This window comes from Rhinolophus sinicus, chromosome 14, assembly GCF_057876585.1.
Source record: "Rhinolophus sinicus isolate RSI-liver-muscle chromosome 14, RSI-T2T, whole genome shotgun sequence".
Classification (NCBI taxonomy): Eukaryota; Metazoa; Chordata; class Mammalia; order Chiroptera; family Rhinolophidae; genus Rhinolophus; species Rhinolophus sinicus.
In genome coordinates, this window is record NC_142514.1 from 145076543 (window position 1) to 145095761 (window position 19219).

Below are 19219 nucleotides of genomic sequence, written 5' to 3' on the forward strand. Positions count from 1 at the left end.
AGGCCATAGAGATGGCAGAAACCACCGGCTACGAGGGTTCTCGTGAGAGTGCGCTGTACGATGTGGAATAAGAGGGCTTTGTGGTCTTGTGCGCATAATGTGGGACACTCTGTAATTTTCCCTTTGTTTTCTATTTGAATTTTCAGTGAGAGAAGGAGGAGATTAAGCAGGAGAAGGAGTCATGGCTTCCGATGCCAGTCATGCACTGCAAGCTGCCCTGGAGCAGATGGACGGGATCATTGCAGGTACAGGCAGGGCGTCCTAACGACTGGGCTCATCACCACACCTGAGAAACTGCTTTCTCTCATTTTACTGTTCTTTCTGGCACAGATAGAAGCCCCTCATTAGATTTATTTTTATTTTATTGTGCATACCATCTCTTTTTTAAGAGTACAGACTTCTAGAACTCTGGTATCTGGTGTGAGTGTAGGTCTCTGTTGAGACAGGGTGGGTGTACCATATGTTAACATGCATATAACATGCATATAGCAGTTTGGATCCTGGCTGCGAGGCAGTTTGGGTGTAATGAGATTGATTTTATTATAAATTCTTCAGAGCACATCATGGCTTATTATAGTCGAGCTGAAACTCAAAGTCTAGCCGGCTTTGCCTCCTAACGCAGATGTCAGCTCACTTCCCCAGCTGGTCTCCAGTGTGCTTGGGAGTCAGGAGGCAGTTTTGTATTGTTTCACCTCTGCTGGGCTCTTTTCGTTCCTGTGTTGATTTTATGATGGTGTGTAGTAGAGCACCGGGGGCTCTGTGCGGCTGTCTAAGGAGAAGTGTTCGTTGGGAGGAGGGTCCAGTTCTGTTCTTGTTCCCAATCCCTTACCCAGCGTGGCTTTGCTCTCATCTCTCTTACACATTAGACTTCCTTTGCTTAAAATGTGGCACAGCTAAAAGAAAGTTCAAAACTGTGGCACCACATTGTGACACCTCAGATCCTGCAGAAATGACATTTTTGTATGAATGTTTAAACCTTCCTTTCTATAATTCTATTATTTTATTAATTTGAAATCAAACGCTATCAAGCAGTGCCAGCACTACCAAAACACAGTTGCTTTTGCACCTGTTAAAGTGCTCAAATGAGTACCCAAGAACTGTATTCTCTCTTTCTGAAAACACAATCACCACTTACATCAATGGAAGAAAATGTTGTGGGCTTCCTGCACAGCCCAAATAGCAACCATTATTGCAAAAACAGCATGGATTCCTACTAAAACAAACACAATTCCTTCAGTAATGATTATTCATAATCATAATACTATATAACAAGGAATTTTCCTTTATTCATTATTCTGTAGTATTCTAGATATTGCTTACTTTCCAAAACTCTTTCCAAAAATAGTACACTTAGGGGAGCACGTGGTATCAGTGTTTATGTAACTAAGCATTTAATGCAAGAAGAAAGTGCCCCTTCCTCCAATCAATGCAAACAATGCAGGAGGTTGGTTATTACTCCCATAGACAAGCAGGACCGGGATACTCTGAGAGGACGTCCTGACACACAAGTGCCACGTACTGCACCTGAGCCATAGTGTGTGACTCATCTCAAGGCGCTCAGTGGCTCTGGAGGTGTGAGAAAAAGAAATGCTTGTAAGCAGAGATAGGACTTTTAAATGAAACTTTCTGTAAAGTTCAATTCTTGAAACCTGACTAGTTCTACCCCAGGTGTGACTATTTGATTAGAACCCTGGAACTTTATGCCAGAAAATTGAGAAGCGGTAACTATTAAAGACTCCAGGACGCTTGTCAAAATGATTTGTTTCTAGTACAAAAGATCATTGTAGCTTCTAGTACGTTAGCCTTTGATCTGGTTTTCCTCCTGTGTAGTCCCTGTGATTTGCCTGCAAAGAACATTATAACTGAATTATTACACTGTTGGCAATTGATTGAACTATGTATTGCCTATTTACATCCCTGTGGATGGCCCAGAGTTACTGCCACAGATGCAAACTTTGCATAGGGCTTACTTTGTGGACTAACAGGTTCAGTGGCTGCTCTGTGAGGCCACTTCTATAATAGGACCAGAGAACCCCATGGTGAGGACACAGAGGGCCATTTATTCCTCTTCACCATGGCAGGATGTTATTCATGTGATTATCTGCAAGCTGTACCCATCGATGAGAAATAGTAAAGAGGAGACTGTTTTTATGATAGTTAAAAAGGAGTTTGCTCTGTCTGGGCCTTTCTGACAATTCTAATTGTGTCTGAGTTTTTCGTTTTGTTTTGTTTTGTTTTTTAAGATTTAAAGATTAGGGGCCGAGTAAGTTCTGATCAAGACTGAGATTATTCGCCTTGGCCTATAATGATGGGTCCATGTTCAGAGCAGGGAGTTGACCTTGTATATACCAGTATATAGCAGATCATTATATACCACTCATCAGTAACAGAGTTGTCTGATTCCACTTCAAGATTCAGGTTGAGACTGTTTCGCTATGACTTTGACCTTAAGAATCAGAGTGAAAGTTGGGAGGTATCTAGCAGGCTCAGATGTCCAAGGCTGCCCTTTGTGTAACGCTGTTGAAATGGCCCACAGTGACAAGCACTGTTCAATAGCCATCATTCTCTTTTTTTTCCTAGTTGATTTACTGAGGATATTGCCCTTTTGCATCCTGGCTTTATGCAGAGCTCTCCCATCCAATCTCTCCTGTCGCTCGGGCCCTAAGCTTTTTCTTCTGTCCCCAAGTGGCCCATTCAAGCCCAGATATTAGGACATCGGGGAATTGGCAGTGGCCTACAGGGCAAACACCAGTGCAAATGCTCTCTTACCCCTAAGGTTCTGAGCTCTGACGGTTTCCTTCAATTCCGTTGCATTAAAAAGTGTGTGTATGTGTATTTTTGTATCTTTGGGTGTTCGTGAGGGTTATGTCTGTACAACTAGCTTGCCATTACCTGCACTGTTGCTGGTATAATGCTGTTACCTTCCTCGGCTCACGGATCCCTTCCTCTACCTTCAAAGCCAGCAGTGGCCAGTAGAGTCCGCATGTCACATCTCTCGACCCAATCTTCTGCCTTTCTCTTCTCATTTAAGAGCCCATGTGATAATAATTCAGGATAATCTCCCATCTCATGACCCTTAGTCACATCTGTAAAGTCCCTTTTGCCACTTAAGGTAACACATTCACATGTTCCAGGGATTAGGATAAGATAAGAACATCAGAGTATCATTTAAGGAGGTCTGTCCTTATTTGATAACTAGGAGTTTTAAAAAAATAAACCACAGAAAAATGGCAGGGAGAAAATTATCAAAGAAATAATACAAGACAATTTTTCAGAGCTACGAGGACATGAAAAAGGCCCACAAAGCTCCAATTCAATGGAGGAACTACCCACATACCAAGGTACATCAACACAAAAACACAGAAGAGATCCTGAAACTTTCAGAAAGATACTGAATGAGAATGGCATCAGATTTCTGAACAGAAACACTGGAAGCTAGAATAAAAAGCTACAATAAAAAATATCTTTGGGCGGGGGTGGGGGGATAGTGTCATGATTCTGCCTAGCACCATGATCAATGAACAAAATCCCTTTCTTTTCCTCCTTAGTTTTAAACCAGTTGAGGAATAGACAAAGGGGTCAGATAAAGGGAGACCAAAATTTCAACTTTATTATTAATTTTACTGGTTAGGAAAGTTAACCACCATTAGGATCTTGCTTATCACCCATCCTACACACACACCTCAAATTGAACTTAATCCCAAACTACAGATTTCCGCCTTGCTGGGGCAGAGCTGGTCTCAGAAAGCATCCCCCAGGATCATGCTTGTATCCAGGGATGGGCAGCTTCGCAGAGGATTCCTTCTTTCAGCTCTGTCGTCAGAAGAGGCACTCCTCCTTTGGAGGAAAAATTGAATGAGGGGAGGCAGGGGATTGAAATCACCCTCCCTTCCCACGGAAATATGGAAACAGGAATAGATATCCCGAATAACAGTTCCTGATTTTCGTTGAGACTTCCTGTATGGCCTCGTCTGTGGTCAGTTTTGGTAAAATGCTTAATGTGTGCTGGAACACAGTGGGCCATCTCAATTTGTCTGGGGCATCGTTCTCTATGTCCTTTGTTGTTCTGATGTATCACCTCTTTACTTTTCATTTTCTTTTTGGGTCTGCTTGATCTGTCATTCCCAAGGGAGATGGTCACAATGTGTTATCTTTTTTACACACTGGGATTTGGTTTTGTAAATTTGTGTTTAGAAACTGGTAATCTAAATTCATCAGTGAGAATGTTTATAATTGTTCTTTGTAGTACTCAGGACTGCCAAGTTATACAATTCCAGACTCACCATTCACCCTCTGATCTACAAGTTGTACTGTGAGGTTCTCTTTATTGAGTGAGCTGGGAGCATTCCTTCATTTTCTATACTGAACAAAGTAGATTAGAATTATTCACTTCTAAAGGTTTGATAGAATTAACTTGTAAAAGTATTTTGGTCTGGTATTTTCTCTGTGAAAAAAATTTATATTATGGTTCAATCTTTTATAGGATTATTCAGATGATTTTAAAATTTATTTTTATCATTTTATCCAGTGGCTGTGTATGTGTGTGCGTGCCTGTGTGTGTCTGTTTTTAATAGTCTGATCAAAATACCTAAGTAGTTTTATCTTTTTGAATGCTTTATATTTCAGTCATTCGGTGTTTTAATTTTTTTGGGTGTCTCTCTTGATAACATCAAAGCGCTGGATATCTTTTATTCCATTATTCAAGTGTTTGAATTTAAATAGATGAGTGTAATGCATTTATAATTGTTATAGTTGCTGGTATACAGGTATGTGTAGGCTTGTTTTTCCATTTCATGTTGTCCAAGACCACAGAGTGATATACTTAATGAAAAATCTCAGTCTACTGACCTGCTTTTGGCCTGACTCATCCTATATTTATAAAAGGATGTGTGTATCTGTGTGTGTATATTGGAGTGTGTTCAGGATGGAGAGGAGCTTGGGGGTCTTGCTCTGCTTCTGTCCATTTTCTTGCCTGAAGTTTGCCTAGGGCACTTCCCTAGTCAACTCTAAATTGTTGTAGGAGCCAGAGTGCTGAGTGCCCACGGGGAGGGGGGGGATTTGAACAGGTTCCTAGCTCCCCAGAGCCACGGACTTATTTGTGGGTTGTGATCCACGATTCCCTCTATCCTGCAGTTTCAGAAAGCAAACCAGTAATCAGATGGTAATTGTTTCCTCCTGTGTGGATTTCGCCTTCCAGAGACTGCCACCGTAAGTAGGAGGTTGGCTCGTAGTAGAGTAAAGGGACCTGGAACTAGACGTCAGACCTGCAGTGTAACCGTGGATGTGGTGGCGTACAGCCCGCATTTTCCAGCAGAAGCCTGATTTCAGATATTTTATCCTGTTGGCCTTATAACCAACCCAAATGCCCTAGAAATTCTGCTGTCTAAACCATATTTTCAAAAGTGTTTCTTATTGCTGAAAGAGGCATGGAAATCGGAAATCCTTTGTTAGACTGTGTCGCCCCAGTTTTGGTTTCAAAAATATGCAAAGCAGACTCTTTTTTTTTAATGATGGAGTTTAGAAAGGCAAAAACAGTCCTATTTGGGACATATCAAATTGTAAAGAGCTGACCCAATATCCTGGGTCTCTGAGTAAGTCCAAGCACTCTTCCTCTTAGCTATTCATCCAAACATATGCGCAGACTTTCAGTCATATTCTGCTTCAACTTCTACTGGGCAGGGGCATGGTGCTGGGGACTCCGCTAACTATGACAGGGGCTCTGCCCTCGGAGACTTCATAGCCCATAATGGGGAGATGAGATGTGGGTATACAGAGTATTTAAGATAGGTTAACAGTGTGAGCTGGTCAGGGGATATAGAGCTCTCCCAACTGGGAAGATCCAGAAAGAGTCCTGTTTGCTAAACCCTCACCAGAACTGGCATAGCATCACTTCCGTTGCATTCTATTGATCAGAGTGTCACTAGGCCGGCCCGATTCAGGAGCCACCTCCGATGAGAGAAGTGGAATGCATATACAAAGGAGGGAGGAATTGTGGTGGCCATCTGTGCAGACAGTCTACCAATTAACTTAAAGGAAAGCAAGTGTATTAATCTAAAAGCTGAAGAATGGCATCTCATTGTTTGAGCTGGCATTTTTTGGTCACTGGTGAGGGCTGGCTGTGTTTTCCCAGTTGTGTAAGGGTATGAGCTTCCGTATGTCGTTCCCAGTGGGCACAGCCATCCACCTCTGACAGGTTTCTTCCTATCAAGTCCAGCCCGGGATTAAAGATGATTTCTGTGAAGTTTACTTTGTGAGTGATTCTGCTGAGGTCAGCGTGGTCGTCTAGGCTTCTTAGGCATCCCTTCCCCTTCTCCTTTCACTACCTTTGCTCTTTATAGTTCCCTGCCCATGGCGTCCACCTTTCTTACTAAGCTTCCCACCTCTCTCTTGTTCCAGGCACTAAAACAGGTGCAGATGTTAGTGATGGTAACTGTGAGCCTGGACTGGCCTCCCCCGCACCCTACATGAACCCCTTCCCAGTGCTCCATCTCGTCGAGGACCTGAGGCTGGCCCTGGAGATGCTGGAGCATCCTCAGGAGAGAGCAGCCCTCCTGAGCCAGATCCCGGGCCCCACAGCTGCCTACATAAAGGAGTGGTTCCAGGAGAGCTTGGTGAGTAGGCCCATGGCCTGTTTGGGGAACATAATCACGGAGCCTATGAAGTGCCACCACTGCCTGGGGCTGTTACTGCTTCTGTGCACCTTCCAGTCTTTTCTTGCTTCCCATCCAGCTTTGGTCGACACCTACAGGGTGGTCCTTCCCAGGAGGAGGGTAGAACCCAATGAAACAGCTTAAGCTACCTGTGCACTCCAATGGAGCCCGTCTCTCCTGAGAAGGGTTAAATCCTGGGCCAGAGGAGAGCAAACATAGAAGATTCCCTGCCCCCTTCCCCCGAATTACCCATACCACTTACTGAGTTATAATATCTAGCTGGGGTGTCTGCCCTCGGATCAGCTGTATCCTCCCCTTCGCTCCTTGTTCCTTATAACAGATGAGAACTTTGTCATCTCAGTCATTTCTTTACTGATGCCGCTACTCTTCAGACCTTCTAGAAATGCTTCCTGTGCGTAGAGTAGAATGTGGCTTTCTTTACTCTCCTCCTCCTGTTCTTTCTAGATCAAACCTGTACACCTGCTAGTCTCTAAGGGAAGTGGATGAGTAACCAAAGATGTAAATATGTGGCTCTGGTTACCCATCTTTCTCCCTGTGGAGACCAGCTGGTCAACATTAAGAGAATAGTACTATCTGGGAATGGGTCAGGCAAGGATCTAGCCCACTGAGGAGGTGATCTCAAATGCATCTATCTGAGGGCTGGAGGGAGGGACCTGGGGAGCCAAGGGAAGCATGTGATTACCTAAGTTGAGTTGGAGGATGAAATCTGAGATGCAGTCTTCTAAAGCTAGAACCTTGTAAACCTGAGTCAAAATTGGAAAATATGCATAGAGTTAGGAAGGCAGTTAGGAAGGCAGGAATGGGACCACTAAATCGGGAGGGAGGGCTTGATGTTGGAAACCACAGACCAAGGATGTTGAGACACCCTTGTTGATAGGCCATGTCATTTGTTACACGTTACATCCCAGATGTCCTAGCCTACTTCCTGTTCAGGAAGCCTCCTTCAATAGTCTCATCTCCATGCCTTCCTCTGAACACAGAAGAATTCTTTATTACATTCATTACATGTGTTATTTAATATTTTCATTATGTAGCCTGTCTGTCTGCTGTTCTGTAATACACAGTGTTTCCCCCAAAATAAGACCTAGCCAGACAATCAGCTCTAATGTGTCTGTTGGAGCAAAAATTAATAGAAGGCCTGGTCTTATTATACTGTAGTATAAGACCCGGTCTTATATAAGTCCGGATTTATATTAATTTTTGCTCCAAAAGACTCATTAGAGCTGATTGTCTGGGTAAGTCTTGTTTTGGGGGGAACACGGTACCTATACCAGTGTGGTAGGGAGAATAATAGCCTCCCAAAGATGCCTACATACTAATTGCCAGAACCAGTGAGTAAGTTATCTTACATGGCAAAGAGGGGACGTAGTAAGTGGAATTACGGTTGATAATCAGCTGAGTTTAAAATAGGGAGAGTAAGTAGCCTGGATTATCCAGGTGGGCCCAGTGTTATTACTGGAGTCCTTATCAGTGGAGGGAGGAGGCAGAGTAAGTGTCTGAGTGACTGTGATTCGAGAAGGGCTCGACACTTCTGCTGCTGGCTTTGAAGATGAACGGGGGCCAAGAGCCAAGGAATGCAGGCAGCTGCTAGGAGCTGGAAAAGCGCACCCTCCTCTAGGGCCTCCAGAAGGAACGCAGCCCAATCAACACCTTGCATTTAGCCCAGTGAGACCCATTTTGGACTTCCAACCACCAGAACTGTGAGATAAGACATTTGATTTGTTATAACCACTTAGTTTGTGGTAATTTGTTAAGGCATTGATAGGAATTTAATACAAGCAGATATTGCATAGAGAGGAAGGTGGAGAAGGTTACTGAGTGGGTCTCAGATGGGCCTGTTACAGTTTAGGTTTAAAAGCCTGCTCCTCATCTCTTCCCCCAAATGAGGACAGTCCTTGGTGGTCCCCTCAGCTTGTGCTGATAATGATAGAAATCCCCATTGCTTCTCCACTCACTTGTTTAAAACCATGGTTGGGAGTTGCAAGGGGGGAAATGGCTTTAGTAGTTAGTTCTCTCTCTCCTATCCTCTAGCAGAAGGGTCCCTCCTTGCTTCCCTAGAGTTCCATAAGGGACCTTCTGGCTGTGACTGTACTCTCAGCTCCACAGTGCTGATCCTGGCTTCTCCCGAGGCCTTTCTGACCATCTTGCCCACCGCTCTGTACAGCTGCACCTTCCTCTGGTCGCTTTACCCCCGGGCGTGGACACCGACCCCTCCCTCCATTCCTACTCGTGCTGCTGACTCAGGCTGCAGTGTTTATAGATAATTTCATGAAGCCTCAGAAAATTGCAGGTCCACAGCCCCTCATTCTGACACCCTTGGGTCCAGATGAGTTTTAGAATTCAGAACTTACTAAGCTTTCGAAAGGTGAGATAGTGCATATATATCACGTAATAATATATACCATCTCTAGCAGATACAGGGCAGGAAACACATTGACATTTCTTCAGAAAAACTTATGAGTATCCACGTGTAGTGGGATAAAGAAAGACTGTAAATGTTCTGCTGCCTGTTCAGGTCAGGTTTTGCTGCCAAATAAGTTTGGCACCAACATTATTTAAAAAACAAAAACAAAAAACCTTTTGGTTTTCAGAGCTTTTTTGGGTTTCAGAATTGCAAGTAAGGAATGGTGATCTTACACGAGGAATATTCCAGTGCAGAAAACAAAACTTAAAACCAAATATAGGATATTGGACATTACCCATTCCCAATTTCTGTCAGCCATGATCGCTCTCTAGAGTCACTTGTTGACTCTGTCCTTGGGCTGGCCTGTCACCATGTGCCTTGTTTCCTTTGGTACCTCTCAGACAGAGCCTTCTCCACTGTTCCCTGAACACTTCATTAGGCTGCAGACCAGTTTTGCACCTTCTTATTTTAAATGCTCCCTCTCAGCTCCGCTCAGGACCTTACCACACATAGCCAAGAGATTCATTGAAATGTCTTCCCCTGCAAAAGCCCAGTTATCCCAGAGTACAGAGAATAGCTGATATTTTTCTTCTTTACTGTGTAGTTTATAGTGACTGTGGACTTTTCCTCTTGTATGGATGTGCCTGAATTTGTGTGACCATTTCTCTGATATTGACAGCTTATTTCTAATTTTTCACTAATATACAGCATTGCTACAGAGAATGTCTTTGTCCACAAATATGTGTCTTTAGATCTTTCCTTAAGATAGGGTCCTAAAAGTGGTATAATAGAGTTAAAGTAAGGTTAACAGACAAAATACAGGATGCTCAATTAAATTTGAATTTTAGACAAGCAGTGAAACATTTTTCATAAGCATGTCCCAAGCAGCTTGCTAAATTGGGCAATTCTAATCCAAAGGTATTAACATCTTTAAGCCTTTTGGTACATTTTTCCAAACCATTTTTCAGAAAGATTTTGCCTGTTTATATCTGCATTAGCAAGGCATTTGTGTATCTTTATCAAACAGTAATCACAAAGATTTTAAAAAGACAGTGTTCCTAATTTCACAGGGAAAATGTTTTCTTGTTATCGTTTTCTGCATTTCTTTGTTCAGTAGGAAAACTAAACAGTCTTTTTTTTTCATTAGTTTAGTATTTAATCTTCTGTATGGTCTTCAAACTTTGGATCTCATATACCTATCTGAAAAAAAATTCATTCACCATATATTCATATTCATTTATGTGGTATTGTCCTAATATATGTAAATTATAAAACATTCCCTAAAGTAGAGATTTTTAAAGGGCAGTTTAAAAAGTAGTTCTAATATTTTCTTCCACACAACCCAGTGATCACCTTGGGTCCCTGGGTGCTAACCTCATCCTCATCTATTCATATTCTGTACTTTTTTCCTGTTAGGATTTTAGTGCTTTTCTTATGTATATAAACTTTTATTAGCCCTTTGCTTTATTTAGTAGCATTTATTTACCTCACGTTGTTGTTAAATATTGTTTATGGTGTTATTTGAGACTTAGCATTTAAAAGGAATGTAAAGAACTGTACCAGTCTTTCCTACTTGGGTTTCTTTGTTTCCTTTTATCTCTATAAAGACCTTTCCCAGCCTCATATCAAATAATATTCACCTGTGTCTTCCTCCAGTAAGTTTGTGGTTTGATTTGTATCTTATGGTTAACTCTATTTCATCTGCGATATTTTTTATTGTGTGGTGTGAAATATGGATGTAACTTAAAAACTTACCAAAAAAGATTTTTTAAAAGAGATTTTTTGATCCAAAAGCAATTGATGTGATTGTTGATTTTTGCAAGATGCATTGCAAAAACAGCTTCTGTTCAGATTTGCAGATCTGTTTTGGGTTTATTTACAATGGTTGGGGAAATGCCTTTTTTTGGAGAGATTTTCCTAAAAATTGTTGCATTCCTAAATCTTTTAGAGTAATTATCCCCATCAGCAGCCTATGAATGGTGTATTTTTCAGGGGTCAAAAGTTCATGTAAACATTGCAAGATAACAGGTCTGGATGTTAAGATTTTGATTCTGAACAGAAATGGCCTGTCTGTATTTTAAGTCTTGCAGACCTGAAGTCATTTTACAATCTGGGTGCACTCGCACTCCATAGTAGGTCTTATATGTATGGAAATAGAGTCTAAAGCAGTAAACCATCCACTGGTACTTTTTAGGTTGGTACTTTGAGTTAGAAGTGCTTTCTACTCAAATTGTGGTATATCGACCCACAGCTTTGGCATCCCCTGGTAGCTTATAAAAAAAAGTGCAGAACATGGCCTGCCACACCCTGCACCCACTGAGCCATTGCCAGGCGATTCCTATGCACATTAAAGTTTGAGAAGTACTGCTCCAAACCACAGAGACTCACTGGAGTTATTTCATAAATAGCTTACATGGGACTTAGAATTGGAATTGGAACTAGTAAAGCAGCTGGAGGGATCCGGCAGGCAGTCCTTATGCCTTCTCATTCATAATAGCTCTGCATCCCTTGCATATTTACACTATGCTCCTCTTTAGACAACTGGCTTTGTCATGGAACTCAGTTACTGCTTTGTCACACGTTGGCCTGGGATGGTCCAACTCTGCCTCGTGACATCTCCATCAGTTGAGATTCTTCCTCCAGTAAAGTGTCATAAATAATAAGGAGGTTTATATATCACTAACAAGATGTCCAGAGAATGGGGGGTGGGGGTGGGTCCCAGGATTAAATCAGTGACTCTGGGACGACCTCAAGGGCTCTGGCTCATCCCATCTTTCTGCTCCGCCATCCTCAGGAGGTTGGTTTTCCCCCAGCTATATCCCCTAACAGTAGCAGGATGGCTACTGCAGCTCCAGGCAACATGTCCTCATACAGACACAGCCATGGCCACAGGTAGGGCATGTCCTTTTGTTGTTTGTATGTTTGTTTGTTTATCTTTAATTAGGAAGGAACCTTCCTGCAGATTTCTGTATGGTCCCAAGGGCCAACATTTGTTCACATGTGCATATCCTAGCTGCAAGGGAGGCTGGAAACAAGTATTGGCAATTCATCAGAATTCACCAGAGTCAAGGTGGCTTCTGTCAGGAAGGAAACATGATAAAGTGGGGGAAATAAATGGCTCTTAGGAAGACAGTGCAGAGAAAACTGCCATGAGTCCTTAAGGTTTGATTTTATTCTTGTTAACTGAAAAAGTCTTTGTATGTTTTCTCCGTGTGTGTGTGTGTGTGTGTGTGTGTGTGTGTGTGTGTGTGTGTGAACGCAAATTCCTGAAGGAGAGAATCCTATTGGCTTAGGTCATAATTTTTTAGCTAAGTCCTCTAGGCATATAAAGCAATGTTAAGTGCAAAAGAAATAGAAATTAAAGACTTTTAATTTATGCACAGCTATGGATTAACTGTCCTTGGTTCAGTTGTCCATCTGAAGGCCAATCACCTGTGGTGAGGGGGGAAGCATCACATGGTAGGACACGTGGTTTTCTACTGATGCTGTTCATCAGGGACTGTGGCTCTTTAGGCACAGATGTTGGCATAGCTGGTACCCAAGAAAAACAGGAGCTGTTGAAGAGGCAGTGGTAGATATGGGGAGTAGTTGGCGGTTAGAATGTAATAAACAGCAGACAGACTCGTCCTGGACCCCCATCTACCTTTAAATGGAGAGGGAGCTCCTGGTCCTAGTGTATCAAAGTCAGAAAGAATGTAGGTAGCTCTGCGTCTACATGGTGGGGCTACTTCCTCCTCTGCTCGTTACTGGCAGGGCTGGGCACAGAATGATCGGCAGCAGCAAGGACTCTCCAGGGGGATAATTAAAGCAGGCCAGACTCAGTCTAAAGACCAAGTAGGCAAGACCTTCCCAGAATTCAGTGTCCCTGGGCTGTGAGTGAGTTTCCAGGGCTCTGGGGCCTAAAACAGGGTCCTCCCTTCCTTGGCAGCCAGTAGAATGAGGAAAGGTGAGCTGCTGGCTTTGAAGGTTATGTGTGGGGCTCTCTGAGCTGGGGACACCCGCTGGGGCTTCAATGAGGAAAGGAACACAGAGCCTGGATTCCCTTGTTCTGAGAGCAGTATCTGAGTCTGCAATCTGGGCCTATCCCCAGAAAGTTGGTAGAACACCAAGGAGCTTCAGATTAGGCTCTTGTATAGGGAAGGTTTCCTGCAGTCCAAGGCACGCTGGGGCCTGGCCTTCTGAGAAGCATCAGCAAGGCTGTCCTGTGCTGTGGTCATGAGCATGGTAGAGAAGGAAGCTGAGGCCCAGGCTGAAAGGCTGAAGCACCTCTTCTCTGATGAAAATGGAGCTGAGTTCCAGAAAGGGGCAGCCTCCTTCCCCTCCCTGCAGCTCCCTCCTAGACCTGTGATAAAGTGTGGATGATGCCCTCAGGGAGAGCATGGCCATTTCCAGTCAAGAGCCCCCAAGCCCCGCCAGATGGTCCTGAAGGTGGGAAAGGAGAACAGTGCTCATCAGTGATCCTGACATGTACCACAGGCAAGAAGGGGCTGGTGCTGCTATGACCACGTCCAGGAATCGGGCGGTACCTTAAGTATGGAAGAGGTATCACTATTCTTCCACATCTACTTGGCTTGGCTGGGTGGAGGCTAGTTGGGTAGATCTAGGGCCATGGAGGAACCGATACAGGGGCTAGTCAGCCAGCTTCCAGTGGACCCTGCAGGGCTGGGGACAGCCAGGTGGCGAGGGGCAGTGGATTGAGCCTGGTGTGCAGTGGTAGCTAGGGACACAGGTCCCTGGGCAATGCCCAAGAGACACCAGAGCCAGGAGAGTCTCCAGGTGGAGCAGCTCTGGGTCCTTCTCTAACAGAGGCTTCAGGGGCTCAAGTCCAAGGAAAGATAGGCAAACCCAGCAGCATCAGGGTGAGGGGGAAAGGTTGGCAGAGAACCTCCAGGGGGATTGTACTCTGGGCCCCTCTTTGGAAGTAGGGTTCATGGAGCAAGCTTGGCCTCCCAGCAGGAACCCGGGCTTTCCTCTGCAAAGTGGCAGGTGTCCTGGTTAGTGTGCTTGGGCACGTGGAAGTGAAGTGAACCAGCATGAAGCAGTGTGGGAGGTAGGAATGCATAAGCAGGCCAGTGCTCAGCCACTCATTTGTATCTGGCTTTGGGCTAGCCTCATCTTCCCTCCTCGGGGACCCAGTTCCCCTACTGGAAATGACAACTGGTTTTACAGTCTGTCGTGAGAGCTGGCCAAGCATTCTAATCTTGCAGTTTGTTGAGGAACTATATTGAGTGGCCGCCTGTAGGCACTAGCCTTTGCCTTCTTCAGTTTAGACTTTTTGGTTTCCCAAATAGAGACAGGGAGCTTCTAGGTGTAGCTGCGCAGCGTTAGGGCTCAGCGGAGGCTGACATGTCAGGAGCAGTGAGACAGGATGTCCTGACTGGGCAGCCTCTGCTGGGCCTGGCTGGGCTGGGGAAGTGAGGCCCCATCTGGGATACACCTTGGACATCCTCCTGGTCAGTTCAGGCACCCACAGTTAGCCTCTAAACTAGTCTCAAGAAACAAAGGAAGAGACCCAGGCCCAGTAGAGTGCATGGCCAAGCCCCTCACCAGCACCACCATCTCATCACAGGTGGCGGCTTCTTCAGGTCCCAGCTCCGCCAACAAAGCCCAGGCAGTCCTGCCAGATTCAGCTTGCAATCTTTCATTCCGGCCAAAGAAGCAAATCTGTTTACCATATTGAAAAGCCAGAGGAGTCGCAAAGAAGAGGGGAGAAAAAAGCTGTTTTTTTAATCATAAACTGTGAGCTTGAGTTTCTCATTCATCTCTGTACCTCTGCGCTACCCTGGACCTGGAACAAAAGATGGGTCAGGACATAATACGTATTGAACATTTTCATTTTATAAATTCATTCAAGAGTTTTATAGGAAAACCTTTTCCCCTAGATCTTTTCTGAGAGGAGAAATTTGGTACCCATTTTGCAAGAATAAAAAAAGCAGATGTCTATTGTGACCTAATTTCCAGTCTTTCTATGTTTCTTGCCCTCCACCTATGACAGGTGTGAATTTCGGCGAGAACTCAGAAAGTCATAGGTGTCAGTCAGCACTTTCTTTCCTGTGCTTGGCTCCCTAGGGACTCTTGCCCTGGGCGGGGCTGGTGTGTGTGGGATGGGGTTCTTTGCAGTGCAGTGCTGGAAGAAGCCACTAGGGGGGAGTCAGGGACAAATTCTGGAAAGCCTAAATCCCAAGGAATAAGATATAGGCTTTATACAAAAAAATTATATATAGCTTTTTTCATTTTTCAATACAAAAGATGACATAAGCACTTCAGTGAAGCTGCTGTGCAGTGCCCCTGGGTCAGCTGGCAAAGGAGCTCTTTCCCATTTTTCCTTGGAACCCAGTGGACAAAGGATAGCCCTGGGAGACCCCCACTGTTTGCAGTTGGGGAGATTGGTCCTGGGAGCATAGACCTGACCTTCCATTGTCTATGGCAAGAAGGTCTGTTCAGACCCATTAATTTCAGTGCTTTTTGCTGGGGGCACTACTGGGATGGCTCTTTCCTTTCAGGAGGCATTTCCTGACCCCATAGCTGCCAGGCCCTGCCCTAAAGAATCCTCTAATACCGTGAGGGATGTTTGTTTTTTTTAACTTCCAGGACCCATCTGCTCCAAGTCAAGTAGTTTTTTCAATCTAGTTATGGAGGGCGCAGCTCACAGTGGGACATGGGAATCGAACCAGCAACCTTGTTGTTAAGAGCGCCACACTCTAGCCAACTGAGCTAACCGGCCCACCCCCCGTGCAGGATTTTGAATACACTTTTCCTGGCACAGCACCCTAGATTGGGAATCTGCAACCACCACAAATTTCAGTTTTATTTTACCTGGTTTTTCACTCCCCCCCCCCAAAGTAAATTGTACCCTACTAAATTCGAGAGATCTGGCTCCTTTCAGGCCTGCCTTAAGATTATTTCAGCCCCTAAGAACCAGTGTTTATAAATGACCAAGACTGTGCAAATACTGGTGAAAGAGCAAATAAATCTTCCCCCACGCAATTTCCTGCTTCAGGTCCCGGGGACGTGGTGGGTGGTGTTGCCAGGTTAGCATAACTTGAGGTCTGAGCATGTAGACACCCAGCCACCCTCCACCGTGAAGGAGGCCTGCCAGAGCCACAACCCCAGGAGCCTTCTGCCCTCTCAGGCATGGGCTGGTCGGCAGACAGGCTCTGGAGAATTCCCGCTTCTAGGCAAACTTGCTCAGTACCCTGTGATTCAAGGAACTTCTGACCGTCCTGTCCTCCTCCGACTCAAATCTGGCCCTGAGATCAGCCGTGTGAGCATGACCTGGGAGCTTGTTGGTGGTGCACAATTTCTGGCCCCATTCCCAACCTGCCGGGTCAGAATCTGCATGTTTATGAGAACTCCCTCTGGCCCAGGTGGTTCATTATAGACAGGGAAGTATTGTCCTGGCCCAGGGGACTATGGCCTGCATTATGCCCCCTGAGCTAAGAATGGTTTTTCCATTTTTCTGTGACTGAGAGAAATCCCAAGTAGAATATATTGTGATGTAAAAATGATATAAAACTCTGTTTTCAGTGCCCATGAATAAAAGGTTATTGGAACACAGCCACACTCGTTGGTTTACGTGTTGGCTGTGGCTGCTTTGGCTGCACAAATGGCAGTCGAGTATGACAGAGACCATATGGCCCACAAAGCTGAAAACATTTGCCATCTGGCCCTTTACAGGAAACAGCAAAAGTCTGCCGACCCTTGTCCTTGACCCATTTTGGAGGTGGGTTCTCGTGCTTGTGCCCCATGGGGAGCTGGGCTGTGGTGCCCAGGCTGCTGTTTCACGAGCAGGACCTGCTTGCCAGCCCAAAGGGTCAGTGTCCCAGGGCTGGGCTCTTCCCTCTCCTCCCCAATGCTCGCCAGTAGCAGGCCCACTGTGCAGCACAGCTGTTGAAGGATATAAGCCTGTATCTGACTTACCAGGGACACCCTGGCACCTGGCACCGTGGCCCAGAGCCAAGGCTGAGGGCTGAGCTGGAGCGCAGGTTGCAGGTGACAGGTCAGCAGAATGGTGTGTGAGCCACAAGACCCCACTCAGTCACCAGGTCTTCCAGAGGAGATGCTGCTGGCTCCTGGCAGCAGGCAGGAGGAGCCAGGGAATCCCACCCTCATTCTCACAGGGACCTGGAGTTCCAGCCAGGTGCCTGACTGTCCTGGGTGCCCTTCTGGGCCATGGGATGAGGAGGAGGGCAAGCTGCATGAATTCCAAACCTGATCACTTTGCCCTCTTAGCTGTGTTTTTATTTCCCAAACGTTCAGTCTCCCGGTCTCTGCCCTTTGCCCTTGTCTGGCTGCCTCATGTTTCAGACAGTAAAGAGTTGAGTCTGGTTGTTGTCGGTGAGTGAGTTATTTTGGGAAGGCCCCGAGGGCTGGCAGGGTCACTGTATTGACCCCTATTTATGTGAGCTGTGTGGTTCCTGAGAACTCTCTTCAGCGATGGGTACAGGGAGTCCCTGAGACTACCTCTGGAGGCGGTGGAACGGAAGCAGGAAGCACTCCTCCCGCCCCCACCCTCCCAGGGCAGCCTAAATCTTTCAGAATAACTGCTTAGGCCAGATAAAACCCAGGCTGCTAATCTTTTGGGACTCATAGATCATTTTGATAATCTGATGAAAACTTTATATTCAGAGACATGATGATTTATACATACAAATTGTACTTTGTGTACATTTTATGAACGTATTCAGGGGCCTGTCTGATTCCCCGAAGCCCCTCTGTGTACCTCTGTGAGGTGCCCCTTGTGGGATGGCCTTCAGAATGAGGTGATGCAGCCAGGCCTTGCCTCGCCCGCACCATGGTGGGGCCACGCCTGGGCCCGCTGCCACTGGGGGAATTAGTGGTGTATCTATTAGATCCTTCTTGCATCAATCGCATTTCATTCAACTTCCCAGCCACACACACATTTCCTGCGCCTAGGTCTTTTTCAGTGTTATTTTGTGGATTTTTTTGAGTTGAATTATAATATAAATAAAATATACTTTGGTGTTTATAAGGTTGGGGAGGAACTGAGGTAAGAATTGCCACTTAAGGATACCATAAAAATACATCAAGAATTTAGCTGCGACTTGTCTGGATTTCTCCCTCCCTCCCTCCTTCCTCTCCTCTCTTCTCCCCCCACCCTCCCAATTCATCACACATGAGTTGAGCTAATAAGTGAAATTGGCCCTGTCCTGTTCTCTTGGACTCGAGCATCTTTACTCCGGGGAAACAGACTTTCAAGACTCATTTTCTCCAAGTAGATTTTTAGTCTTATCTTGCCAGTCTTACCATTTGAGCCTCATTTTTTTTCATGCAAAGAATGTGTCAGTTCTTACTGTGTGCCAAGAATTGTGCTAGGCATGGAAGTTAGAGCAGTGAATCGGGGCTTAGACACATGTCCTCCAGTCTGGTGCAGAGGACAGATATATAAACTGCCAGCTGTGGTTCAGTACAACAGGGCAGGTGGTGAAGTGGAGAGGAGCATGGATGCTGAGGAGGGAGTGAGAGGAGGGGCTGCCACCCCAGCAGCTCCCCGTGGGCAGGTGGGCGCGAGCAAGGCTGAGAGGTAACCATGTTGCCACGTGATCACCTCTTTTCCTCCAGTCACACCACAACCTACGAAGGACGCCGGGCCTTTCTCCAAGGTGGGCAGGGTCTAGGACTGTGCCCCACCTCTCCATCCAACCCCCAAATCAGCTCCCGCCTCTTTCTCCCTTGAGCCCCAGAAACACCTTTACTACATACCATGTGGTAATTCCTTATTTGCCCAGAGTAGGAAGTCAGTGTCATTTGCTTTGGATGCTGGGCAAATGTGTGTTCTCCAAATGAATTCTTCATTTGACTTCCGTAGGCTTTTAGACAGAAAAAATAAGAAGGCTTACTTACCCCTGCAACCTTAGCGATGTTGTTCATTAACACATCCTATCATAGCTCTGGCCAGGGAACCTCAGCCAGGCGGGGCCCGGGCGACACTCTGGAACTGGGCCAGAGGAGAGAAGAAGGATCTAGAGCTCAGTGCCTGGGCAGCAGAGCCTGCTTTTCCTTTCTGGCCTCTGATCTGGGTGTGTCTCCAGGAATTTCCTCCTCCCCTCATGCCAGCTGCTGGCCAAGCTTTCCTCCTGCCTCTGATCTGTGGGCTGGGCCCGCCTGCTGAGACTGGGCTGCA

At 45.5% G+C, this 19219-nt stretch overlaps 1 protein-coding gene and 1 long non-coding RNA gene across 10 annotated transcripts in view; one reads left to right on the forward strand and one right to left on the reverse strand.

Annotated features, from left to right (window-relative positions):
• PPFIBP2 (PPFIB scaffold protein 2) overlaps window positions 1–19219 on the forward strand; it is a 133808-nt gene that overhangs the window by 32012 nt on the left and 82577 nt on the right. For 6 of the 9 annotated variants that reach the window (XM_019728175.3, XM_019728190.3, XM_019728216.3 and 3 more), the window contains exons 2-3: window positions 147–245; window positions 6397–6611. In XM_019728175.3, coding sequence (XP_019583734.3) covers window positions 182–245; window positions 6397–6611 — 279 coding nt within the window. In that variant the 5' untranslated portion in view covers window positions 147–181. Of the gene's footprint in view, window positions 1–146; window positions 246–5133; window positions 5209–6396; window positions 6612–19219 lie in introns of those variants that run through there. The other 3 variants (XM_019728197.3, XM_088791624.1, XM_019728231.3) reach the window with 3 other exon arrangements.
• On the reverse strand, window positions 11596–19151 carry LOC141572230 (uncharacterized). Its single transcript, XR_016018754.1, has 3 exons — window positions 18940–19151; window positions 16996–17899; window positions 11596–14863 (listed from the first exon to the last, which is right to left on the reverse strand). It is a non-coding gene; the product is annotated as an uncharacterized LOC141572230 (long non-coding RNA).